The following is a 27,230-nucleotide window of genomic DNA, read 5'->3' on the forward strand; positions in this document are numbered from 1 at the left end:
TCAGGTTTCACCCATGGTTTGTGGCAGGTACTCCTTGCCTCCTCTAAACCAGAGCCAGGAATGATAAGTGTCTCTCTTCATTTTCCTGCTGTCAAAGGCATCAAAGTGGGTAGTGGAAAACTCTTTGGATTTTCCAGACTTCTTTCCTGAGGCTTGAGACCCCGGAACAAACATTTCCTCTGTTTCAAAAATGGTGATGAGCTTTGTTGCAGACCGCACTGTCACACCCCGCACAGTGCTGGGTCTTCTCACTCACATCGGCCCTGGATGCCCCATCGCCTGCTGCTTTTACCAGCACTGCTGGGTTTTTCCACTTATATTTGGATTTCGAAGCACTAAAAACAAGTTTCAAAGCTGTGTAGACAAATGCAATTATGACTAACATTAAGGCAGAGGTGTGGGGTCGCTTACACGTATTTCTGACATTTTAAATGGAATGTCCGCAAGCAGGTTGTTGTGATGTGCCCGGCTACATGTACACAGGCTTCTTGTCACCTGCCGAAAGCCCCGTGCTGGTGGAAAAGGGGAAGACTCAGGCCTTAAGAAAGAGAAGCCTTTCAGTTATTCTCTCAGACACATAAAAGACTTTCAGTTAAGGTAGAAGCCTTTGGTTTAGGGTCTGTATTTTCACTCTGGAAGTTTAATTAGCTGATACTTTCCCATTATTGCCTTTATTTGTTGTCCCTTTGCTTTACTGGAGCATCTAATTTCTAAAGGTATGAAATGCTTAGCTTTATACACCAGATAAGGTAAGGGGACAGGTTAGGAAACACCGACAGAGGAGGCAGCGGACTTGGCCAGGGCCAAAAACAAGGTCTGTGCTAAACCAGGATAGTACAGCACCTAGATCCCAGGCACTTATTTTTGCACTTTAACCTGTGATCAGCACCATTTCTGGAGAACATTTATATTTGCATGCCAGAGAGATCATCCGATGATTTCTGAGCATCTGCTGTCTTGTGTATATGCACTTGACTGGGGGTTTTGGGCTCAGATTCACAACTGTACTGTGATGAAGATGGACTAGCCAGCTCAGCTGCAGTAACTGCCCATTTCTGCACGCTGATCCTGTTCTCTCTTATTGCGCTAAGCTGAAGTGGACTATCTCTCCTCCTCTGTGGACTTAGAGGTCACACCCGTGTGAGCTACTGCAGATGAGCTGATGTCAGGTAACTGGAAAAGCTGACGTGCTGGCTGGCTGAGTGGCTCACGTGCCTGAGCTCCGATTGCTTTGTGACAGCTGGGATGTTTCAGGTTACCTGTGGGTCTTGCAGCCGTTACCGATTTATGGAAACTTCAACTTTCTCTGTCAATATTTTTATGACCTGGTAAAGAAACTATAAGCACAGCCTGACAAAATTGGGTTTGTGTTATGAAGAAGAGGCTTACAGAGAGCAGAGGTGGGCAGCAGCTCCCAGGGCAGCCTCTGTGTCCCATCAAATGCACTCCACCCCAGCGTCCTCGTTGTGGGAGCAGTTGTTCACACCCCAGTCGGGCTTTGGGCAGTCGAAAATTGAAAGTTCATTCCCTCTGCAATTCACGTCATCAAGCCAAATTTGTCCAGTGCCTTTGGAAGATGAATTAAACAAACAAACAAACAAACATAAAACTGTTGGACACAAGACAGAGGAATATGCATTTTTTTCTAAAAAGACCCCTGTGGGTAGCAGGTGTGCATTGGGTTGCACAGTTGGCTTGTTGGAAGTCAAGCCTTTGGGCACAGTTCAATCAGCACTTGACATGCAGCTCCCTCACCCCAAGGGGAACGAGTTGCCCCTTTGAGGAGACCCTCTTCGCTCTCCTGCTGCTCGTGTAGAGGACCTTGCTGTGGTGCTTTCTGGGTGTGCGTAAGCTCCCATGCCAGGCCTGGGGAGGTGGAAGGCTGTTGTGGACTCACCTGCTGTGGCTGTGAAGGCAGAGACCGCACGATTGTATCCCAGCATTCGGCAGACCACAGCGGCATCTTGGGTGCTCCAGCCATCGTCACATATTGTTCCCCAGGACCCTTGGTGAAAGACTTCCACGCGGCCCCTTCTGCCCCCTTCCGCGATTCGTATGAAATGATTGAAGTTGCCTGACAGTTCAGAGGAGAAGAAAATAACTCTACTGGTCATACAGGCATGAGGAAAAAAGTACATTGAAAGACAGAAGCAGTGACCACCCAAAACAGACGAATGTTCCCATCTCCACAGCTGTAGCCAGGGTGGGACCAGAAGTTAGTGGTAGCTCAAATCCAAACAATTCAAGACCCTCTCCTGGGTCTGGAGACACCAGGCTGCAGCTCAGACCACGGACCCTTTGGTTCTGGTAGCCATGCTGTGGATTAACCAGTGTGTGCAGGGGGGGACATTGGTCGTGATCTCAGATAGCTTTGATGCCAGAAGGCAAGTGATAGAAGATGAAATAAAAGTCCAGTACCTTCTCCCTTTTCACCTTTGCTCCCTTTCGCTCCTGGGGAACCTGTTCCAAATTAAAAAAGAAAATATTTGACAGCTGTTTGGGGGAAAATCCAGTTATTAACTTTTTCTGAATAATTGGGTGAGTCAGAGATATGAGGGCTCTGTCCCCTTGTAGAATAGACCCCCTGAAGTGACTAAGGGTATGTAAAAGAAACGTGGCAAGAAAAGTAGGGTAACATACAGCAAAATCTTCCTAACGTGTGACCCAAGAAAAGGGCCACTTGCAAAATCCCATCCAGTCACTTGTGGGAAATGTGTCTTATTCCCACTACTACCTGTAAAATGACATCTCTGATAGCCTTTGGGCTCTCCAGAAGCAGGTAGGGTATCTCCCAAAGTACTTGCAGGAAGATCTACATCATGGGGTTTGCTCTCCAGGTGCTGCCACGGGACAGCAGAAAGCCACTCCCAACAGTCCTCCACATTTCTATGTAGCATCCTGGTCTTGAGAGCAGGGACGTTTGAAAAAACCCAGTGAGCTCTTCCCCCAAAAGCTACCTCCACACATTGCTGTCTCCTTCTGGGGACCAGGACATGAGACCCACCCAGAGGGCAGTCCCTAACCTGGTGTCACCCCAGTTAGTTACACTTTTCCCCTCCTCCAGAGGCAAAGCTCCAGCAGAGGAGTGCATGGAGGAGCCCCACACAGGCTCTAGTTTGTTTTATTTCTGAGGGCTGTCATACTGTTCTGTGTGAACAATTAAAAGAAAAAGCATCTGGAGCACTGGTTGCTTCCCATGGCCTGTTGTAGTTAATGTTTTGGGTTTTTTTTACTACAGGTCTTAGGGTTTTTGGAAGCATTCTGTGATTGGATGGGAGGGGGCTAAGGATGGGGAGTAGCTGTAGTGTTGACCCTTTTGAACTATTTTTGTGTCCTACAATGAGCGAGGCATAGTTAAATAGCCCTGGTGTTTCCAATTCTGTGTTCCTGACTGCCACATTTACGTGGGACTTATCCCAGCGGCGTGGTATGTTGCAAGATGTCTCTGTACAAAGCGAAGAGTAACATGGATTATACCAGTTTTCTGTGAGATCATGGATTTGAGAAAATGTAATGCATCTGTTTACTTGCATTTCTTTTAGCACACCTCACAAGGTGTAAATGTGACACTCTGCACATTCATCTTCTGGGAAGACTGATCTGTCTGTTAAGTTCCTCCAAATGAGCTCTGTAAACATGCCCCAGAGCAGCTTGTGCCAGTCTGTGATGTACTGTCCCAAATGCAAATGCACGATCAGCTCCACAGACTCCATGGCAAACAGCCTTACCAAAGAGTCCACGGTCTCCCTTGGCTCCTTTTAATCCTGGTTGTCCTTTTGGACCCTGACTGCCATTATCACCCTTGCTTCCTTTTTCACCAGTTAGGCCTGGGCTGCCTGCGTGGAAAGCAAGAAAGTCACTGTCTTTGTCACTTCCCAAGGAAAGAACATGACGAGCATTTCACATTGACGCAGAGAAGTGGAACATGGCATTTAAAGTGCTTTGCATCATCAGAATAAGTCATGCTGTCAAACAAGGGTTTACCTGGTGGGCCCTGGTCTCCCTTTGTTCCCTTTTGCCCTGGAAAACCTAAGATCGTAAAAAAAACCAAACAAAAATTTGTAAGACAGATATTTATGCATTTATAAAAGCTTATGCAAACTAGTATTTATGATGGATTTCAACTCATCTAATTTAGATGTCTACACTATAGGCATCTACTTCTAAAGTGGGTGTCTTATTTCCCATTATACTCAGTGCACACCTCGTCAATGAAGAAAATACAGGCAGTGGAGAATCATCTTCTCCTGAAGTAGATCAACTTCTGGTCATTTATTTCATATCCTAAGCTCCACTGATGGGATAGAGACCCTGCCTCCAGCTGGGTCTTCACTGACGGTGTAGAGAGTCTAGACATGTAAATTTAGGTGCATCAGACATGCAAGCACATAATATTGGGCCAGGTGACTCCCATCCCTATCATCCAGGTATCAATGAATGCAGAAGGGTGCAGCATTTGGACCTTTGTCACCTCCTGATGGAGATGAGAGGTTGCGTGCACTATATAAATTCAGGATTAAAAAGGTTGATTCAAGAGAAATACACTGGAATAGGCTTGTACTGCAGAATGTCACCCTATCATTTGGATGCCTGGGACAGAAAGGTGACCTTCAGGTGGAAGGTCAAAGAAAAGGCCTAGATTATGCGCTCTAAGTTGGCCTCTGAAGATACCTCTTCCTGCAATGGTACAGAGGAGGCCAGGACAGATGCTTGCTAGTAAATACCCCTCGCCATCAGATTTACAGCCAGTACAATTTGTCTTTAGCTCCAGGGTAGGGAGGTTGTTGTTTGATTCATCTTCAACTGCTGGTTTGTTTGTGCGTTTTCTATTTATACAAAAATGCAGGTAACACCTCCTCATGCATGTTACAGATGGTTGAAACAACCCCTCCAGTGCGTAGCTAGCCCCCAGCAGTCTGGCAGAGGCCCAGGCCCACCATGGCATCCTGGCATGCATTGGGCCTCCAAGAACAGAACTCAACAAATCTCCTCCTTGCTGTTGCAGATCCCTTTCCAGTGTCTGCATGATGTGTGTTGTTGACCCCAAATCTGTTTTATTCTCCTTTACCTGTTACTCCTCTGTCTCCCTTTTCACCTCTGAGTCCTGCAATGCCTGGTATTCCTAAAATTAAAACCGAATCAGTTAGGACGAAGCCATCACACAAAGTGAGGCCAGAGTAGTAGGTCAGTGAGTTATAGGTTTGAGTAGCATTGTACCTGGATTACCACTGGGCCCGTGGTCCCCCTTCTCCCCTTTCTGACCAGGTCTACCGTCGAGGCCAGGAGTTCCCACAGGTCCACGTTGTCCAGTTATGCCTTGAGGTTGAGCAAAAGCAGCACATGTGAAATGCAACACAACATATGAAGGAGAAAAAAGAAAGATAGCTCAATCACCAGCCCCTGCACTGTGCAGATTGAGTTTGCCTATGAAGGCAAAACAAACGCTGGGTCTCTCCGAATTGCAGTCCTCCCCTGGCAGTGCTGATCTTAGCAGTGCAGTGAGTGATGGTCTGGAGTGAAAGGCTGTATGGACCCAGGTTCCTGCAGGCTATCAATCAGACTTGAGAGGCACAAGTGCTTTCCTAAAAGAGCAGCCAACTTCTGCCCTTGTGTGTGCACACATGTCAGGAAGGAGGACATGGCCCTCCACGGTACAGGACCCTTCTTTCCCCCTCATTGTCCTCCACAGTGACTGGGGTCCAGATGAGACAGCCGAGGCTGTGGGATGGGTTTGCACAACATTGGCATGGTTTCTTCATCTAATCATCATCTTCTCTTACCCATGCTGGGATCTAGCCTGGCTGCAGTTTTCCTTGTCATGAAGCACCATCTGAAAGAGATCGATCTCATATCTCTAGAAGAAACTGCACCTTCTGTAGTGCTTACCTGCCTCTCCTTTCTGCCCAGGACGTCCAGGCTCCCCTGTGCTACCTGTAACAACATCCCAGCATCAGTGCTAACGACGCCTAGCCAAACGCTTCAGCTAGGGCAGCCCTCCACCACGGCACGCAGGTGCTGACGGTGGGTTGCGCTGTGTCCTCTGCACTTACCATTGAAACCCGGCAGTCCTGGGACTCCCTGCTGTCCCTGAGGACCCATGGGTCCACGGGGCCCAAGGTCTCCCTTCTTGCCCATTTCACCTTTCTGTCCTTGGAGACCTATCAAACAGCACAGCGTGTGTATAAATTAAAAAAAACAGATTCATTGTCTCTGCAGCCAGTGGAGCACCTCCGTCTAGCCGCAGCAGTAGCAGAGTTTGGCCTCACACCATTCAGTGGCATTCCCATAAAGCCGTAGGAGGACAGGGCTGGATGGCACCTCAAGAGTCTGCCTGAGCCACCTCTGTCTCTGCCAGACTGTCTGGCCAGATGTTTGTCTGACCTGCTGTTAAAGACTTGCAGTGGTGCCATGACACCTCCCCAGTCTATTCCCCAAACTATCCCTACCACTGGAATGTTTTCTTCTCTAGTTAAATATCCCTTATTGCAGTCTGAACCCTTCCCTTCTCCTAGCTGCAGTGGAGATGGAGGACAGCGTATTCCCCTCCTGTGCTTCAAGGGAATTGCCACATCTCCCCTTAGCCTTCTCTTCTCTGAACAGGTGATCAGCATGCTCCAAAAGAGCTGAATTACTTGAAAGTGCCTCATTTAAAGACTGACATCTCCTTCATCTTTCTGCTCCAGAATTATCCCGAAGTCCTTGCCTTTCGGTATTCCTCCTACTTTCACTTTTCTCTTCTGGAGCAACTTGTGCTAATGAGTGCACTGGAGCATGTGGGATCTGATGGAAGATCTGAGGAAGCTCTAATCAACCCGTGCAGCTGTCCTCCCTGGTCTGCACCACACATATCTTCTGCTTTCTTTTGCTGTCCTGCTTTCAGCCTTTCCTCTCTGGGTGCAGCCCATGTGAGGCCACTGAATAACAGCTATCCAGGAGACGCCCGCTAATGCACGTTACGTGGGAGAAACATGGCGCATAACTCTTCTACCTAAGGTGTATAAAAGTCAGGCTTATATAAGATATAAAGTTCTCAGAAATAGGTTTTGCTAAAGTGAGGACTAACATCCACATGCTTGTGCATATAAATTATATAGTATTATTTTATACCATGAAATCCTACTGCAAACATCGCTGCTTTAATCTGGGATAAAGGCTGATAACTGAATACCTGTGGTTTTCATTAGACAAAGGTTGCTCTATAAAGAGACTCCCATGGTGCAGAGTCAACATTTTGCACATCCCCTTCCCCCAGCCCTCCTTTGGGACCTTTGCTGGAGCATGACATGAAATGAAATCCCTTCAGATCAGGTCGAGTGTCCTGTTCATCTAGCTCCCTCATTGACTGGCAAGCCATGCTCAGGGCTGCCTGGATTTTTATGAAGTATCTGACCTATGAAGACTTCTTCTGATTTTTTAAGTAGAATGATTTTAAACAGGAATACATGGGAGAATCTTTAAAATGTTGAGTTAGTGAAGAAGTCTTACCTGCAAGCCCCATCTCTCCTTTTTCTCCTCTCACTCCTGGTTCACCAATTGGGCCAGCAGGACCAGGATCTCCTTTGCTCCCCTGCAGTCCTTGTAAGCCTGCAAGGACAACACCACTTTTCTGATGCTTCATTGGGTGTTGTGTCTAGTGAGTGCCAGCGGCAGGCCACGTGGCTCAGCTGCGGACATGAGCCAAACTCCGCTCTCTGTGTACTTGAGAGTGGTGCTGGTGGCAGTGGGGAACTGGCCCACTCTGACCAGTGCATGCTGACTTTTAAAATAAGATTTTTTCCAGCTAAGTTTTGCTTTTGTTCACATTAGTTTTACATAGGTTTATTTCCTTCAACTCCAATGACATTCCTACTGACTTACACCTTGACTGAGGACAAGATTGCCCATAAAATCATCCATAAAGCCACTTTATGTTCATCCACAGAAGTAATTCAGGTGTCAGAAAAGCCTTACCTTGGATTCCTTGGTCTCCCTTTGTCCCTGGTGGTCCCCGTAGCCCTGAGATGTAAAATAGATATATCAGCTGACACACATCATCTATTCGCTGTAATGGCTAAGAAGAAGAGATGAATTTTTTAATCATCCCTTGTGCATGTGCCTTCGGTCACCACTGAGGCCAATCTTCAGCTGGCAGGGACCAGCACAACCGCTTCAGTAAAGTCTGTGGAGCTTGGCTGAGTGCGTGGCTGGGCAGGGGCCAGCTGTCCTCCAGCCAAGCCCAGCTCGTGGGGGCCTTTGGGGAGATCTTTCCTGAAAATGCACTGAACTATTGGGCTCTGATGTATAATAACAGTGCTTGGCGGGAGGTGCTGTTTCAATGTTGTAAAAGTGCAGCCAGGAAGATATGAAAACATGATTTTTAAAAAATGTATTAATTTTTTTTTTCTTCAGAAAAGCTCATCACTGTAGCCAAGAACTAGGGATGGATGAAATACAGACCTGACCTAACAAGGGTTGCATCTTAGATCATGATCATAGGATTATAGAAACTCTGGTTTCTCTGGACATCACCTAGTCCAACCTCTGCTCAAAGTGGAGCCAACATTAGATCAGGACTTGCTGCATCCTCACAGTCTGGAGACATTTATCTCCTGCAGCGGGTGTAGTTCTACCCAAAACCCCCAGGTACCCAGGGCAGCAGCTTGTGTGTGGCTGTGGAGGGGAACACTTGCACCCAGCTCATTCCTGAGTCTGTGCAGTTGTTTCCCCAGGGACAGGGTGGGCAAGGTCCCAAATCTGTCACTGTTTGTCACACGCACTGTTCAGCTGGGGCCCTATAGAGCAGGGATCGGGGAGATCTCCTTGAGTTGTCCTGGAGTGAGCTGGACAGCAGAACTTGCTATGTCTGGGGTGGAAAGCCCAGCTCCCCGCTGGTCGTGGGATGCACATAAACCCCCTCACTGGTCGTCTCTTGTCTCACATGGAGATTTGGGATGGTTATTGCAGATAATGACCAGGTACAGTTCCTCCATCACCCCTGAGCTTTTCTGGTGGGGTAGCAGAGAGGAGGCAGAGCCAAAATGCTCCTCCGTGGTGGTCACTGACCTCTGCGGGAGCACTCGGGCAAGCCAAGGCTCCTGGGGGATCAGTCAAAAGGTGCAGCAGGTCTCCTCATGGCCAGGGCACTGGGTGTCTGCACATTGGGTGGGATCTGGGTCTAGAGACTGAAATCCCAAATCCTCACTTCAAGTCTCTTATGGGGAAAAAAGAGAAAGAGGAAAAGAGGAAAAGTTGCTTACAGCTGATTTACCAACATACCTGGTGGACCAGGATCTCCTTTGCGTCCAGGAGGCCCTGAAATAAATATTTAATGGATATTTTTTAGTAGTCAGCACTCAGTATGGGGTTGATAGGCTTGAGGTCTGGGCTGAAGACACCACCCTTTCGGAGGGCACCTAGAGCCCAAGCCTACAAGTTACGGGAGGGGAGAGCAGCCCGGAGCCGCGTGTGCAGCTGTAGCAGGATCCGGGGATGCTGCGCAGGGCTGTGCTCCAGCTTCTCCAGGTGTGTCCAGCTCCCTGGCCAGGGCGTCTGGAGCCAGTGTCCAACCCAGGCACTGGGGCATCACTAACTGACAGGAAGACCAAATCTTGCCCCAGTTATTTGTTCATCTGAACTAGGTTTTTGGCCCAGCTTTGCCAGTGGGGCAGAGGAACCAGCTGTCCCCATTGTACAGCCAGCATGGAGAAATGGAGCCATACCCGCAACCACGGTGATGTTGTTCATCATCATCATCAGGTTTGCATTGCTGCTTTTGATTATGGTGATTTCCTCTTCTAAGCTTCTCCTCCAGTTTTCTTCACGTCCCATGTGCTTCTCTGTAAAGTCTCTCTCCAAAAGCAGTTTGTTGGCAAAGGAGCTTTCCAGAATCTCTTCTGTATAGGAGGTATTTTGTTCTTGAAATTTCAATATCTCTCTCTGCATCTTAAACACTGAGGAAACAAAAGGCCCATGCAGTGAATATTCCCTGCCCGATCCAGCTGGGAAATACCTGTTTGGCAGAGCAGCTCCTCGGCACCCGTGGAGGACACCCGGGGTTAAACACCACCACTGTTTGACCTGGGGAGGTGGTTTTCATGTGCCAGTCCTTGCTGCAGCCATGAGTGCAGCCGGGAGTGCTTTTGCAAATGCAAAGCACATATATGGGGTGGGGGAATGGTTTCCTGCAGCGGCTGCTTTAACTTGCTGTGTGTGGAGGAGCGTCTGTGCTCCCTCAGAGGTTTCCGATCTGCATGCTCATCTCTGCACACCCGTGCCACCCGAGAGCACCCAGCAAAGCTGTCTTTTGATGTCAAGCCCGCAGTAAGGTTGCAGCGTTACCTTTGTATGCCAGCAGCCCCTGGCCGACCGTCAGCAGCAGCAGGTAGACACCGAGGGCTGCCCAAGCACAGCATGTGGATGGCTTGCTTTGCCTTCGAGGCTCTAAAAACCAACAGAAGTAGGGTAGACATCTTCTCACATCTCTCCCGCTACAAACTCTGCTCACTTCCAGCCATTTCAGGCTTGGCCACAATAAATTAGCAGTGCTTTCCAGCAACGGGGAGTAGCAAGGTTCCTCTGCGAGACTGCCAGGTCTTGCAGGCAAGGCAGGCTGCCTTCCTCTCACCCGGGCTTTGCACTGCAATTCACTTGGCTGTCTTCTCCTTAGCCAATTTAACCAGCTTAACTTCCATCAAAACTTAATCCAGCCTATAACAGTATGAATGTGGTAGTTCTCCCCTTTCTGCATCAGTAAACTCCCTGTTTCCATTGCTTTTAGTTGTCCCAGGCTGCCATTCAAAGAAGGTTGCTCAAAGCACAAGCCCTCTCCATCCATAGCGCCGCATACATGCGATTCCAACAGTGATGCATGTATGCATCAAAACAAATGAAAAATCAATAATAAACTGAACTGCAGAACAAATGAAAACAAGTTGTAACATTTAAAACAAATCATCACTAGCAAGTGTAAAAGAAATAAACTGGTTTGTCAAATTTTGGCCTTTGGGGAGAAAAAAGTATTTCAGAAGCATTAATAACTACTTCAGACATTCAGTAAGTTACCCTTAATTGAGTTTTTTTCAAAGTAATGTAATTAGGAGTTTAAAGTCTTAGTTTTAAAAGAGTACAATGATTTAATTAGTTTTACAATAGAATGGTTTAGTCAGCAATGAAGTATTTATATTCAGCTAAAAATTGATAAACTCACATTTTCTTATTGGATCTGGTGATTTCAGTATCTTAACTATTAAGACATGAAAGTTTTACTCAGTGAAATTAGGCATTTTGTAAAACAGGAAAAGAACTAATTTTTTCTGATGCTCAGCATCAGCTTTTGGCTAGAAAGGAGATTTTCATATACTTCTCTTTTTAAATGGCAGTTAATTTACTAGCAAAATTACTGTAAAAAGCATTTAATATGCAGTGTAAATACAATATTTCATTTTTATATGATGCTTTCTTCATAGACCAGATAAAATCCATATCAATCCATTTAATAAAAAGAAACCTTACCACTTATCTGAAAGGTTGTGGTAGCAGCTGAGGCAAACCCAATCTTGTCTGTAATGCTGAAAGTATTCATATCACTTGAATTTCCATCTTCCCTGTATCTGTCCCTAATTTTCATGACAAATTTCTTGTGGCTAACCTAAAACCTTGTCAGATTATGGACAATAAAGAACTGAAGGGACTTCCTATCTGCCTCTGGATTTGATACGCTTTCTGATATGCTTTTCCTATTTGCTCAGTTTTTATAGACTTGTGAGAACTCTGATGTGGTAATTTGAACAGTTCCTCAAAAAATCCCACAGCTAAGATGTTCAGCTGCTCTTGTGTGGGGACATCGTGTCCACAGAGCCTCAGGCAGGATCCTGCAAGAGGTTCAACCCTGAATTGTTCAACATCTCTGCACTTTAGCGGGGTTGCGCATGAGGTGGCCATTTTGCTCCTAACACAAGTAAACCTCCTCAAGTAGCCAAGAAGATCCCAGGTTCAATGTTAACTTGCAAATCCATCCCCTGGGAGGGGAGGTGAAGCACTGTGTGGTAGTGGAAAACACATTAACTTGCACTAAGATTACAACTTAGTGATGGTGCATGACTGAAGTGCAAGGAGGAAAAGAATCAGGAGGAGTTGTAAAGACAAGCAAATGATGGTGGGATGGGGGATGCTGAAGCCCAAATGGGTTTGGGATGTAATGGAGAAGAGACACTTGCAGCCTCCTTGCCGAGGCTCTCTCCAGCCTCTGCTGCGTCCCTGACCCATTTTCCACACCCAGGGACACAATTCCTACCACCTCACCGCTTTGCTCACATCCTGTAAAACTCACCCCTGCAGACCTCGCTGTGGCATTTGGCATTTTGGCATCTCCATTTATGCCTGGGTTGGTTTTGATTTTGATTTTGCAAAGCGAAGTGACTCACCCAAGCCCGCGGGTGAGAGCCGTCGGTAGGCGCCGGGCAGAGCCCTCCACACCCACGGTGCTGCTGCCACGTGCTGCCGTCTCTGAAGTGCAGGGCAGTCCCCATCACACGGTCTTCTCCTGGGCTGCAGGTCCGTGCTCATCTGCGGGGCTGCTGGGTCCTCGCCGCCTTGTGTGGCCATGGAAGAAATTGCAGCATAAGCTTCAGGTAGACGTGAGCTGGAAATCCACACCCTGACGGCCCAGTGCAGAATGAAGCCCTCTGTTCTGCACCAGACGTATAGATCTCTTAAAGGCTTAAACCAAAAATATGTGGGGATTTTTAAATCCACTTCTGCGTTCTCCTTTCAAACGTGCTTGTGCAGCTGTGACCTGGTTTGGCACCAGCAGGGAGGAAGAGGAGTCCTCCATTATCATATGTTTTTCTACACACTGCGTAGGAATTGGGATAATTGCTTTGTTGTGAAGGGCTCACATACCCCTTTGAATTAGGGTGGCTTGAGAGGTTACCACCAATCAGCTAAGCCATATTAACTACCTGTGCATCCTCTCCCTTCGGGCATCACCTCCCCACTGGGGTAAGGGCTCATATCCAGCCCATTTCTGACGGTTTGGGTGGTTCAGCTGACCACTCTGCGCAAGCCTGAAGCCATCTACTCTTGCTGGACCGGGTGATGAGCTGGGCATGACTGCACTTGTGTTGCCAAGTGGCTGTTTATAGGGATGGATGTGATTCAGGTGCACGTGGAGAGCAGATTTTTACCGGAGAGGCTTTTAACAACACTTCTAGGCAAATCCGTTTTACTTCAAAAATATTAAAAAGAAGCTGGCAGCTGTAGTTTTCAAAAGCCCTTCTAAAAGGCAAAAGGTGCAATGAGATCTTTGTGCCCTCCTTCCCTGAGAAAGAAGTTTCAGGGGTATGTTTTCCCACCTTTCACGGTCATGCTGTGGCCATGCCATTCTCAATGGCCTAGGTGGCATGGGTGCAAAAGCAGGGGTAGAGAACCTCAGTTTTCACAGTCCTGATCTGCACTGCTTCGGGGTTCAAAGTCCAATTCTCCACTTAGCTATTTTGGGAAGGTCAATAGCAAAGTCATGATCCCACCCAACTTTGCCCACCAGCTGCGGTTGCCTACTCAGCTGGTCAGACTTAATTGTCCCCTTATTTCTAGTTGATGTAGCCCTGTGCAGCTCTCCCTGCTGCCACATTCCCAGCAGTCAGGTGAGCATCTGGCTACCTGGGAGCGTCACGGTGTGTCTCCATCTGGATGTTACCCTCTGCAAACAGGCGGCAGATTTCCCTGTGCACGTGGTGCCAGGGGTCACAGCCATGCCACGGACGTCAGAGATCATGTACTGACACGCTTGCTCAGCTTTTGCGTGCGCTCGCTGCCGCTGCCCCCACCTTGCTTTCTGCTGTCTTTCATTTCTCGCTGCGCCATCACTGACTGCAGCAATAGATTGACTCTGATTGTGCAATCGGGGTTACTAAATCAGAGAAAAAAAGAAAAGAAACTGCTGATTCAGTGCAGTCTCCCTAGGTTGAGGGTTTGCTGAAACAATGGGATTATTAATAGAATAGCAATTTCCCGCACATTATGGGGCATGTCTGCTGGGCCATCAGCCTCCCCCTCCAGGCTCTCTGCTAGGAAGCCCTGGTCCCTCTCCCTCCTGCTGCTCATCCTGCCTCCCCTGGAATGCTCTGCCGACAACCTGGGGACAAGCCTGAAGTCCTCCAGCTCATCCCTTCTCTTCCTATGCTCTGACGATGGTGGCTCGTGCCGGGCAGAAGGTGCTCCTCACGCTCTCATTGCAAAGGTGCACCACATCTGAACCAAGCTTTATAAACAGACCACAGCCTCCTCAAAGTCACGGGCCTGGGGGTAACTGCTGGTGGAGGGAAAAAGAAGTATCTGGTCCCTGGCCATCCCCGCTACCTTTCTCATCTCCTTTCACCACTGTTTCAGCTGCAGGCATTTGCCACCACCAAAAGCTCATGGCAGAGCAAAGGGACGTAACACCAAACTCCAACCTGGCATTAGCTAAACACAGCAGTTCCCAGCAGTGATACTGCCAGGGAGCTTGGACAGATGTTAGCCTCCTCAGGATAAGCATTTATCCTGAAAGAACTGAATTTGTGATTTTTTAAAGGTTTTGTTTTTTTTTCCCAAATGAGAAGATATCCTAGCTCAGAGTGTTTCTCCATTTATCTACAAGATGGTAATTTTTCCAAACTCATCTATTCGATTGCAGACTGTCTTAGACATAAATAGGCAGAATTCAGGGGGCTTTCGTGCCCATCCAAGGAAGAGGAAGAGAAGAGGTGATGGCACAAACAGGCCCCATTTCAGGTAAGCTGGGACAGCCACCTCCACCATTTCTGCTGTCACCTCTAGACTAAAGTAAGAGTGGCAGCCAGAAAAGCTGACAGTCTATCCCTTATCCCAACACCTGCACTCATGTTTCTGCAGATGGGCTTCAAAAAACCAAAAAGTAATCCTGCCCACAGACCACACTGCTCTCCCACAGAAACAAGTAGCCGTGGTTTGACCTGGGACACGGCCCATAGGTGCACACTGCAAAGCCGTCAGTGACCAGAGCTGTACAATCGCCTCTGCAGTGGTAGGTTTGTTTGTAAACTAGCTTGGTTTTTTTTTTTCCTATTTTGCCTGAATTTTGACATGCCAGTCAGCTCTTGTGGTGGATTGACCATGGCCATCAGCCAAATACCCACCCAGCTGCTCATTCAGTTCCCTCTCCCAAAACATGGGGAGAAAATAGAAGGAAGGTGAGAGGACTCACAGGTCACTATAATGACAGTTTAACAGGGAAAGCAAAAGCTGCACTTGCAAGCAAAGCAGAAAGAGGAATTTGTTCTCTACTTCCCATTGGCAGGCAGATAGGCAACCACTTCCTGGGAAGCAGGGCCTCAGCACGCGTGATGTTTGTTTGGGGTGACAAATGCACTAACTACAAACGTCTGCCCTTCCTTCTTCTTTCCCTGAACTTTTATTGCCAAGCTCGACGTCATATGGTGTGGAATATCCCCGTGGTCTGTTCAGGTCAGCTGCCCCGGCTGTGTCCCCTCCCAGCCTCTTGCCCACCCCCAGCCTACTCACAGCCTTGACGCTGTGCAAGCACTGCTCACCAATAGCCAAAACATCGGTGTGTAATCAACACTGTTTTAGCCGCAAATCCAAAGCACAACACCATACTGTGTTGGGCTGCTATGGAGAATCTTACCTTCATCCCAGTCAGACCCAGTACAGCTCTCCAGTATGACGGTGTTTATGCTAAAATGCCTTGTTCTCCCTGAGGAAGGACCGAGGACTTTGATGCCCATGGACATCGGGAGGCACTGCTGAATTCAGGGGATGCCAAAGCAGGTTGTGAGTGATCTGCTCACTGGCAGCTCACAGAGGTGCCAGATCTGGGGTCTCCCTTGTGAGTGTCCCACTGACTGCCCAGCTCAGCCCTGGTCAGCACCCCCTGAAAAAAAGTGGATCCAGCTCTAAGGGCAAAAATGATGTGGTACGTGGAGAGTTTCCATGCAGAAGAGAGACCGAGGCCAACTCACAAGATCTAAACAACTGTGATTTGTGCCAGGGCATTAAAACAAAGCTTGAGCCTGGACCTATATGGGAGCAGGGGCCTTGTCGTGAAGCCCCCCATGTCCCTGCATGCCCAGAGCCATGCTCAGGGGGTCCAGCTGCTGCGGTAGCACCTGGGCACCCCTGGGATCGCAGAGAAGCACTTGTGCTAAAGCAATAAAATCCCCAGCACTGCCTGGCTGACATTTCTCCTTTCTAGCTTGATGTGTTGCTTGGCTTTGTTGTAGAGATTGAAACCAGATTTTTTCCCTTCTATGAGTTATGTTAATTTGTGTTTCATCAGAACTTGCCTCTTCTCCTCCTTTTCTTTTTTTTCCCCCCCTTTAGGCTGGATCCAGCTGCACCATGAATTCAAGGAACCACCTGCAAAATATTTTAATGACTTCAGCCTGCTCTTTGAGGTGAATTAATACCAGGGCAGCCTCCACAGCATGGTGAAATAGGCTTGGCTAAGCAGGCCACCCTCAAAGCCGAAAAACATGTTCTGCAAGGCAGCCGCTCCTGACAGGCAGCTCTGTTTCCAGGGTCCCCGTACAGTCTCTTGCTCCTCACCTCGAAGACAGTTGTCCCCTATTCAGGTAAGAGCTGATCTCAGAGATTGGATGTATCCCAAACCAGCTTATAAACAGGAGGGATAATGAGATGTGCAAAAACCAGCCACACAAAGAACGGGTTAGATCTGTTAATGGTCTGCTATAAACAGCGCAATCACAGCTGAAGGGAGGCATCTCCCAGGGCTTGCTCTGCACGTAGCATCTCGGTGCTGTAGGGAGAGATCAGCTGCTCCCTAACACTCCTCTTTGCTGGGATCCTTTGGTTCATCCCACGCTTTTAACAAGGCCAAAAAGACTTCTCTAAGCACAGCTCACAGTGTAGCCTCGTCCCCGCTTTCCTCCCTCCCTTGGGCTTTTAAAATCCCAGGGTCATTTTAGATTTGCTAAGCAGCTATCAGCCACGTCAAATGATGCTGCAAGTGCTGCTGTGGTCCCCTCTGCTCAGGTGTGTGCCCCACAACCAACCCAGCTGGGCAAGAAGGTCCTTAACCCACCCTCATGTTTTTTCAGGAAAATCTCTGGCGTTATGTGAGGTTCAGGGTCATTGTAGTTTTAGATATTAAGGTAGGCAGGTAGTCAGCAGATAGTTCAGAAGGACATTCCTGAAGAGGTTTATTATTGAGTATTGTCCTTGCACTGGGGCACATCCCAATTAATTGCCTGCACATCAATGCGTTACTCTGGATTTATCTCAGGGTAAACAAATTAAGGAGCTAATACTTGGGCTTCCACGGAAGGACACGACAGGATGGTTTGTCTCTGATAAGGCTTCTGGCCCAAATTTCCATGTCCTGAATGCTACTGGCAAACACTTCAGCTTGAAAATCCATTAACCTGTAACCACCCCGTGCCTCTTATTCAATGAATGTGGAGAGCAAACATGTGTGTGAGCAGCTATATACACAGACTTGAAACCATCACTGACAGCAGTCCATACAGAATTAACTCAAAGCAACTGTCCTGTAAAACATGTGTGCAGGGCTAGGCATTAAAGCTCAGCCCCTGAAAATGCTTCAGGCTCCCCTGCCTCTTGGTTTTCTGCTGTCCCTAGAGAGCAACAACTAGCCCTGCTGTTCAAATCATCTCCCGTAATTGCTACGGTGACATAGGGTGTTTCAGAGACCCAAAGTTATGGCTTTTTCCCTTGAATTTCCTTCCTTCATCACCTGCCCTCTTTTCTCACATCGCTTTGCTGTCCTCCTGTGCGGCTCCTCTGGGTGCTGACATGACCGCGCTGCTCCCATCTGCTCAGCACAGCTCTGCAAAAAACCTGATTCCCTTTCGGTGACTTTCCTGCTTGCCAGTGACAGCCACGCGGGGCTGAGCTTGCTCAGTCTTCTGCTAGGGAATGATAAGCTCGAGTGTGAAACCTCCAGCATCAGCACATGGGGGAAAAAGTGACAGAAAAGGAAAAGACGCCTTTACTGGTAGCTTTATTGCCGTCCTTCAAGGCATGGCACCTAGAAGAAACCACAGCCAGTTTGCTGTGCAAACTGTGCATTGCTCCCCACAGATCTCACTTTTATATCAGTGTGGGTTGTTTTCCCTTAATTAGGGCCAATAACTGATTGCTGCTTCTCCATTATGGTCTTTAGCAACAATAACTGAGTCTTAATCCATTCTTTTGATTCTCCACTATTTCTCAGCATGAAGGTGTTTGCCTCAGGAAGTATCCCGGGGAAAGGGAACAGGAAACCAGTGAGGGATGGCGAGAGTGGCGTGAAGCATCCGTCAGGGCAGAGCAGGGACCCTTGTCAAAGTGGCGAGGGGCTGGGAGAGGACGGTGTAGTGGGTGCTGCTGGCTTAGTGTGTCAGTCCTGCAGCGCTGGGAACGGGTCGGTGTGTCTGGGGCCATCAGTAAGGCTTGCCCTGCATCATGGGTGGTGTGTTAGGACTGGAGTGTTTGTGAAACATTTGGACTTGCCTTCTCACCTGCCAGTGGCAGGCTGGTGCTCCTCATAGTTCACATTTGCTACCGTGCATGAAAGGCAAGCGTCATCGCCGCTTCTTTCCCATGCAGAAACAAAAGCAAAGCCCTGGTTTGACATTTTCCTCTAAGCATCTCGCAAAATGGGCTAATGCTAGTAGCAGGAGTGATTTAAGCTGGTATCAAAAGAGAAAAGCAAATTACTTTTTCTTTGCATGCTTTCAGATGCTTTATTTCTTTCTAAGAAACTGAGTGCAAGTGTCCGAATGCCTGGAGAATTGCCAGTGGCTAACTTGCCCAAGGTGTGGGCAAGTCTTTCTAGGGAAAAAAAATTCTTTTGTACTGACCTTCAGGCTTTTGTGCCTCTTTTCATAATCAACACACAGCTTCTTTTGGGAACTAGCTGGGAATTCCCTTCCTCCTGCTACACTGGCAATGACAGATCAAGCAGAGCTGAAGCGTTTTGGTGAATAAAACTAGAATTTGCTCCATAGCCCTGACCCTTGCCTAATTCCAACCTTTCCCATTAAACTGCTTTTTTTTTTCAGAAGTAACTCCAAGCAGTGGGATTCTCACATTTGCGTAAGAGTTAAAGACCCAAAAGGCTTGGGCAGAGCGGCTGGAGCCTTCAACACCGTTAATTCAGGAGTACTGCCGTTCTCACATGCCTATGGGTGTTTGAGCAGAGTTTTGACAGAAACCTGTTCAAAAGGGCATCGCATGCCACAGCCTCTGCGTGTCTCCTACGTGTTGCCTAGGAAGATAGGTCCGTACGGCGATGGTGGTGGGTGGTAGTGGTAGAGCAAAGAATAACCAAGTGCCATTGAAGGCTGGTTCAATACAGAGATGGTAATCACTGAAATAAAAAAAGTATGGTTCTTAATAAATTCCCTCTGTTCTAACCACCAGGGAACCTGGCAGAAGGCACAATTTAAGCAAAAACAAACACTGAAACCACACATGTATATGTACTTTAAAAGAAACAGGCTGAGGCGGCGAGGGAGAAATCAGTTAGAAATAGGTTTTCATTATCAGTCAAATATTTAACTCTAGCCCAATAAAACAGTAAGATCGGCTTGTCATTATTTGCCTTTATTAATGAGTCGGATATCTTTAATTCAATACAGCACTCTTGATGGCATCGAGAAATTCTACATGGAAGCCACTGATTTACATTCACTGTTGTGTTCAAATGAGCTGAGCTGGTGAAAATGTCCGTGCTGTAGGTTGTTTAACCTTCCCAAGGCGCGTGCAGATTTAGGGCCTCGCTCAGAGAGTGTTGGTGTCAAACGGCAGCTTTTGGGACATGCCAGCAGGCTTCGGGTCAGGCAGGACCGGGGAAAGCCATGAGAGGAGCTGCAGTCACGGTGCCGAAGCAGAGCGTTTCTGTGCCTGCCGTTGCAGTTGATGGGGCAGGAGAGCTGGAGGACATTGGCTAGAAGACCCCTGGAGCTGTGGTGGTCCCCAAAGCCCTCCTTGCTGCTCCTTGAAGACATCTCCTCAGCAACATTGGGGCCACCAAAGGAGACAACGGGTGCCTCAAACGCCCCTTCCTTCTCGGTGAGGCTCCGCCAGAAGCCCTGGCTGACCCTGCACTCATGTTTCAGGGCTGAAATCAAGGGTTCGGGGGCGTGCGTGGGGCTTGACATGTTTGCCAGTGCTGGGCTGGGTGAGGGTTAATAAGGGAGGTCAGCCCAACTGGTGGGAGGCTGAGCCAGGCAGCCTGGCTCCCACTCCCCTCCCGGCCACATCTGAAAGGGATTTGCAGAGACCTTGGGATGAGGCTTCGAGACTCCCTCCTTGCCAAAAATGTTAGAAAGACGTTGTGAAAAATTAGAGATCCCAGTGTCAATAAAGCACGTGACAATTGCAATGCGTTTCTGGCTATCCTAATTTCTTTAATTAAATACAAGCAAGCAAGCTGGTAAGCAGTTTTCGCTGCAATGTAAGTGCATAGCTGAGTGAATTGGACCAAGGTGCCACATGTTAATCATTATAGGATTTTGTCTGCACAACATCAGTCTTGCACAGATCTGCTTATGAAATCATACCTTTCCCATTAAACACAGTTTGAGTTTTGAAAGGGAATTCACATTGGCTTGGCATGAACCTTTGTATAGGGCTAAGGAAACCTGGGAGAGATGGCCCTGCTTTAGGTAACGAAAAAGAATTAACCTGGCTTCTCTTTTGTGGTGCATTGAAAAGCCTCTGCTTAAGGACTGTGGATTGATGGAGTGCCCTGAGGTGGAAAGAATATTTAAAAAGATGTCAACATGCCAATAAGTGTGTGTGCCAGAAATAAATGCATTATATGTTAGTCCATCAGAGCAAGCTAAAGAAAGGTGTTCTTTTATGGAGAGAGACAGTCCAGTAGCTCACATCATTAAGGAAAAAAAAAATCAAAGCAGAAATGAGCTCAAGTTTCCGAATGTCATCACACCTTCAGAGTTCATTCCCTCAACCAGTCAAGGGCCAGATATTTGACAAATAAGATCCAGGGGGATCTCAACCCTACATAGAGACTCGAGTGTACATTTTTCTTTAACTGTCCCCTGCTTTCCCTACATAGGCAACCTGAAGCTCTGGATTACAAGTGGCCTTTGAGAATTTGTCCCAAAACTTTTCCCCAGACCAACAAGAAGAATAGCAAAATCCTAAAGGAAAATGAAAAGCAAGTGGATCAAGGTCATAGATTTCATTCTCCAGCTTGAGAGCGTGAAGATCCAGACTAATGACAAGCAGATGGAAAGTTAGGCACTGGTCTAAGTTGGCTGCCTCTTGCAATAGCAGTAGGGCTTGGTCTATAGTGCAACATGTTTCTGGTGGAGATGTGCTGGCTGGAGAGCAAAAAACTATCGCACCTCCTCACAAAAAGCTGAGCCAAGAAAATTTTTGTTTTAGATAGTGTTTTGTCAGCCTAGCAATGTTGTTAGTAGAGGTGATATAGCTCTGCTGGCAAGAAAAATCCTAAATTGGTACATGCAAAGGTCTGATGTGATGTCTTCAGTGGCATGGCCTTACCAGGAGAGGATATATCATGCCAGCAAGCTCTTCCTTGGTGGTCTGCATGCAGCCTCTAGCTGGGGATGAGCCTGAGCAGCTGATGGCGGGAGGAGGGAGGACCCACACTGTACCTGGCTCTCAGCTCTGTCCCCTGGTACCAACACAGGCGGTGGGGCATGAGATGGGGTCTTTTGTCCGGTTTGGCATAGATAAAGCCCTCAGCAAGGATAAGTCCTAATGCTTGCTGGCACATGAATGATATCCCTGGAAAGCTCTCCAGCACACCAGTGACCCAGCATGGGAAGGGGACAACAGTCGGCAGCTCACGGTGGGTGTTGCATTGTGTAACCTCCACTCAAAGTTCAGGTTCTCAATGTACCGATAAGTGCCTTTGAGGTTCATTTGTCACCGCCCCCCCCCCCCAAATAAATTGGAGAAATATTAAAAAAAAACATGTGGAAATATCTCCTGTCCTAGGAAATAAACACATCCCAGTCCTGTGGCATTGCCCCAGGCTGGCAGCAAGCTCACATTACTTAATTACGATATGTTGCGTATACCGAATAGCAGGGGACAAACCCCCTCCTTTATTCTCACAGTCTAGCGTGGCTGTGTCTGCCTTGCAGCTGTTCAGAGCACATATATCAACATGTCTCAGCATCCCAGTGCAAGCGGAGGTGCTGGAGATGCAACCCTGGAGAGAGAAGCTGCAACGGAGAAGTCCTGATTTTACCCTCAGTGCAGAACTGTCTTCTTCCTTTCACAAGCTGGTTTCCTTCTCTTTAAATGCAAATTTGGTTATAGTTCTTTACAAAGTTTTTCCCCTTACAGCACCAGCTGCCCTTTTGCCTCCACACCAATTCTTCCCTGTCACCATCCTGGACTGAGTGCAGGGAGGTCTGGCTGCTGTATTGCCACGAGGCAGGATTATGTTGACAGTGAGAGGAAAAATGCCAGGAAAATTCAACACCTCTGGGAATTCTGACCTTGAGCATCCCAGGCATGCAATCCAGTTCTCCTGTCTTTATTTTCCCTGGTGAAAGGCTCAATTATACCTCCCAACTCTGTCGTGGGCTGGGGACAGAGCAGGAAATCTCCAAATGCAAAATTATTTTTAAAAATACAATTACTTTTAAAAATACAGAATATTCTGAAAAAAACCCTGTCTTGCACAGACTGCTAAATCACACAGTCCCGTGGGGAAGAGCCCAGGAATGTGCCCCCGAAGCCCGTGGTATCCAGAGCCGTGGTTGCTGTGCCAAGAGGACCCAAGGAAGATGCAGCTCTGGAGCACCAGCATAAAAACCCAACCGAGGAGCCCGGAAATGAGAGTTTGCCAATGTTCCTCCTGGCTTTAATTAAGCTTATTGTCATTTTGGTCAACTCCCGCTCTTCTTCCCTCCCTCTCTCTGTCTTTTTGCCCTGAAAGTCTGTTCAGCAGACTGTACCCAGCTCTCAAAGCTCAAATTTTAATTAAAGTCATTCAGTGGCTTTGAATGACTAATGACCTCTTATCAGGTATTGTGCTACAAATAACAGGCGTATGACCTTCCCTCCCACTCTTCATTAATACACTATTATTTTTTTATACTGCCTGCCCTGCCAAGACTCTTCTTGCTTTAAAATAACATAAGAATAAAAAACTTCCTTGAAATACATTTTAGTTAGGTGCAAAGGGCACAAAGAGGCTAATGGATGAAGATGCACCTTTATGGGCACACCTTGAAAAATCTGGCTACAGAGAGATATAGCATATAATCCAATTTTCAGCAAAGAAAAAGCAAGTCCTATTGGATTTCTAACACCAAGGTCTGTCTGATGGGCATTTCTGTCCGTCATTGGACAGCAAGAGTCTGATGCTGACTGGGCAAGTGTGGCTCAGGTTTGGGTATCCCTCTGTCCTCCAGGGATAATCAATAAGGCAATAGGAGAAAAGCATTTCTACTGGAGCTACAGAGAGAACAAGGGTTTAGGATGCAAAGAAATAAGTAAAATTTCCATTTTGCCTGTATTCCTAGCTCTCTCCTTGTTTAGCTGCTGAGAGTTTTGATAGAGAAGGAAACCCTCTGTGATCACTGTCCTGAGTGGCCCCGGGCCCCACGTGAGGAAGAAAAAGAGCTGAGATGAGCAGAAGGCGTTGGTGGGGCATTTGCTAAACTCTTGGGTTTTGTCAGATAAAAGAGATAGCGAGAAGTAAGAAGAAGAAAAAAACCAGAAAACACAGTTTCTTTTCCCAATGGCAGTTCTCTTTTCAGGGCGTGGGGTGGGGGTGGCACCTGGCTGTGCTACCTCCGGGTAAGTGGCTCTTCTGAGCTGCTCTGCAGTGCTTTGCTGGTTTGGAGCAATTAAGTTTTGTCTTCTTTCTGTGCTCCTTCACATCCATCGGTGCCGGAGATGAATGTTTTGTGAAGTTTCAGTGAGCGTCCGAGGCGTGAGCAGGGAGGACAGGAGACCTCTGCCAGGCTCCCACCAGCGCAGTGGCTGCTCTGGCATGTTGTTTCCCTGGGAAAGTCCATCACACAGGTTTCCATATGTGCAGGTGCATGGTGAGCTCCTTAACACAAATTTGCAGTGCTATGATGATAAGAATTGAAAATAACCTAGTAGGATTGCTGAAGAATTTTTTTTTTGTCTTATTGAAGTTGTCTTATAAACAAAAATAAAACCAAAAAAGGTGACTTCATGGCATAAATCCTCCCCTATAAATGTCACTCTAAACACCAGCAACAACTTTCAGCCATAGGTGACAACTTGGGCTCATTTGCAAATGTTCACCTTGATGCAAAGTCTTCTGACTCGACATTTTATGTCCGTTAGGTCAAACACAGGCATAAGCACATGTTAAACCCGGACACTTTTCAAAGCACTGGCCACAGCACGGTCTCTACTGCGATTTAGCTCTGTCCCACAATGGCAAACTTGGCCTGAGCTGAAGGAGAACTGAACTTGCTCTTGTTTTTAAACAGCTGCTTATCTCTTTCTCTGTCAAATGCTCAGCCTGCTCATGTACGCACAGCTGCCGCACTGCGATTTGCTCCGGGTTTACGGCTTGAAGCTGTGGCTTTCTCTTGATGCATCTGCAGCCCAGGGTGGGAGACCGCAACATGGAGGCTGGAAACATCCCGGCAGATTTCCATGGGCTTGGATTTTCCCTGCATGAAGCCACGAAACCATGGTGGACCTGGCCATGTTTGACATAGAGGTATGATGGACATTTTAGTGAAAATGACTTTCTGAGCTCCACTTCTGCTGCGGTGGGTGGTGGTTACGCACCCGCTCGTGCTGCCCGGCCATGGCTGGCCACTGTGAGGAAGCTCAGCAAACCCACCGTGTTGCTGCTGGTTTCTTGGCCAGCCCAGTTGTAAGGAAGTCACATCAAGTCATGTTCTGCTTTGTGCGAGTGGGCAGTGCTGACATATTTCCATTATTGATTTTCTGTACATTTAAGAATAAAACGTCCACATGGCAGCTCTAAGCAAGGGAACAGTAACTGAACTTTTATAATAATGACAAGACCCCTGCAGCACTCCCTACACAGACAAGTTCATTCTGCCCTCGGCATCCTCTTCCCTCAGCTGGCCAAGTTGAGCCAGAAGCAAAGTCCTACCTCTCCTATCAGGTTTCCCCAGAGATTTGCTTACAGTGGGATAGCCCCAGGGCTGGGGGAAACCAGGCTGTTTGGGGTCTACGCAAGCCCCAAGTTTCTGGAGGTGGTGAGCTGCAGCCCTGTGGCCCTTCGTGGCAATGCCTGGCCTCGGGTGGGACAGGACTTCCCAGGGATGGGGATCCTCTCAGGCAGGTGGATCTAGGTCTGCCAGTGCTCCCCAACCTGAGCAGGATTGAGGAGTGCCCCTTCTTTGTACGAGCTCATGGGATCCCCTCCTTAGCAGAATTCTCTGTTGAAAAAGTACCTTTAATTCTCTGACCTATATAAATTGCCTGGGATGGCTTTACAGCAGTATGGCAAAGAACTTCCAGCTCCTGCCAATGACGTTAATTCCAGCCATGACGTTAGTATTTCATACCACTCGAGTGAGAGAAAGAATAGAGAGATAAAGAATAAACTGCTGTACACGATGTTTCTTCTGGGGATGGATGGACCCAAAGATAAAGCAGTCACAGATGAACACCTTCATCTCCTCAGCTGTGTATAGATAAAACTGCAGGTAGAACTAACTTTCTTCCTTGCTGTTTGAATGTAACTTTTCTGTCACGTCCCAAAAATAAAAACCCAAACTATGGACATTTTATCAGTGTGAAAATATGCGTGACTTTTCTGCTACATCCCCCATGTTATTTCTTGTGACTTCAAGCTCCCCTCATCGTCCTTGTCTGATTCATTCGTGCTTGCTGTGGCCAGGCTGTAACTCTGCTCACTTCCCCTCGGCAGAGCACTGTCTTCCTCTTCTGAGCCGCTACTGTCGAATATCAGCTGCCAGCTCTTCAGCTGGGTTAAAAATGGCCAGGGACAGTAGTAACTTATTACAGAGCTCATCCACTTTCTTTTCCTGCAGGCTTCAGCCTGGGAATCTGTGGACCACGTCCTAGTGTCTCCAAAAGGCAACTAAGCAAAAATAATATTGTCAGAAGGCTGAAACACCCACCTCCCAGTGGGGCCTGTGGGAGGAAAACCCGCTCATTTAGAGGAATAAATCCTGTAATTTGCTAAGCCCTATTCAGTCCCATTCAGCCCCTCTCTTGACAGAAGTATATGAGTGGACACATTGGCTCAAACGGACTGAAGCCTTATGTAGCCCACCACCCTGCCTGAGGTTTGCCGAAAGTAGGTGCCTAGGAAAGAGTAGAAGAACGGGATGTAAGAACATATTTATGATGTTTCCCAACCATTTTCTGATCCTCCAGTCATTCTCAGCTCAGGGATTTCCTGATGTGGCTGGATGTTACTCCCAGGTATTTGCTGTTTCTTGGCATATTTCTTTTTTCAGCGAACTCATGCTGTCGCTGCTTGAATCATGCCAGCATTTGCCATCTAATTCCTTTGGCCAAGCAATCCCAGCCCAGTTGCCCCAGGGTGATGCTGTCCCCATGACCCTGGGGTGCCCAGCTGCTCCATGAAACCCTGATTTGGGGAATATTTTCACTGTTCCTGACCCTGCTTTAATACTGGACTGAAATCAGTTGGTTAAGCAGAGCTGTGGGATCATGTTCACCCACACACCTTTACTGGGGTGGCCAAGGCCACTGCTGAACTGATGCTTAGGAAAGGCCATGCCCCATCCTGCGCTCCTTCAGAGCAAAAGGAAAGTCCCCATTGGCCTCACTAAGAAAAGATCAAGACTTAATGCTTTCCCCTATGCACTCCTCGTCCATACAGAGAAACCTTGAGATAAAACCCAAGCCTGCTCCTGCAGGCAGAGGGGCAAGGAGCTGGGATGTTCAGAGCAGAGGGAGCTCCTGGGCAGCAACACGGGGATGGGCCAGGGCAATGTACGAACTAACAGAATTGGATGGAGAGGCTGAGACACCTCCAATGATGTCAAAAAGGCTCCCAGGACCATGTCTAGATGGGTGATGACTAGGGAAAACCCGACACAGAGATCCTCTCCGCCAAGCTTCGTCCCTGGGTATATGAGATGTGAAGCCAAGACCTGGGGCAGGGCAACCTTAAAATCACAAAAGCAAAAAAGTATTGGTCTGGGAGGGTCTTAAGATGATTCCTGGCATATGTTTGTGCAATCTACTCTTAAAACTCAAAGACTCCTAGCCCTCCGTAG

General features: G+C 47.7%; 1 protein-coding gene across 1 annotated transcript; it reads right to left on the minus strand.

Annotated features, from left to right (window-relative positions):
* Positions 1 to 851: 851 nt before the first annotated feature.
* MARCO (macrophage receptor with collagenous structure) lies at positions 852 to 11,651 on the minus strand. The gene is made up of 15 exons (XM_050900079.1): positions 11,491 to 11,651; positions 10,318 to 10,419; positions 9,699 to 9,929; positions 9,256 to 9,291; positions 7,951 to 7,995; positions 7,486 to 7,584; positions 6,051 to 6,158; positions 5,887 to 5,931; positions 5,218 to 5,316; positions 5,069 to 5,122; positions 3,985 to 4,029; positions 3,729 to 3,836; positions 2,419 to 2,460; positions 1,898 to 2,074; positions 852 to 1,567 (listed from the first exon to the last, which is right to left on the minus strand). The coding sequence occupies exons 1-15, from the start codon at positions 11,603 to 11,605 to the stop codon at positions 1,437 to 1,439; spliced, it is 1,437 nt and encodes a 478-aa protein (XP_050756036.1). The 5' UTR covers positions 11,606 to 11,651; the 3' UTR covers positions 852 to 1,436.
* Positions 11,652 to 27,230: the final 15,579 nt, after the last annotated feature.

The sequence above is a fragment of the Gymnogyps californianus genome, chromosome 7 (assembly GCF_018139145.2).
Source record: "Gymnogyps californianus isolate 813 chromosome 7, ASM1813914v2, whole genome shotgun sequence".
Classification (NCBI taxonomy): Eukaryota; Metazoa; Chordata; class Aves; order Accipitriformes; family Cathartidae; genus Gymnogyps; species Gymnogyps californianus.

Bases quoted from the DNA above. Each gene is read 5' to 3' on its own strand.
- MARCO (XM_050900079.1), bottom strand. From the start codon at position 11,605: ATGAAAATTAGGGACAGATACAGGGAAGATGGAAATTCAAGTGATATG. The intron at 7,996-9,255 runs GTATGTTGGTAA...TTTACATCTCAG, and splicing joins AGGAGATCCTGGTCCACCAG to GGCTACGGGGACCACCAGGG. The intron at 5,317-5,886 runs GTAAGCACTACA...CTCAACCTCAAG, and splicing joins TGGGCAGAAAGGAGAGGCAG to GCATAACTGGACAACGTGGA.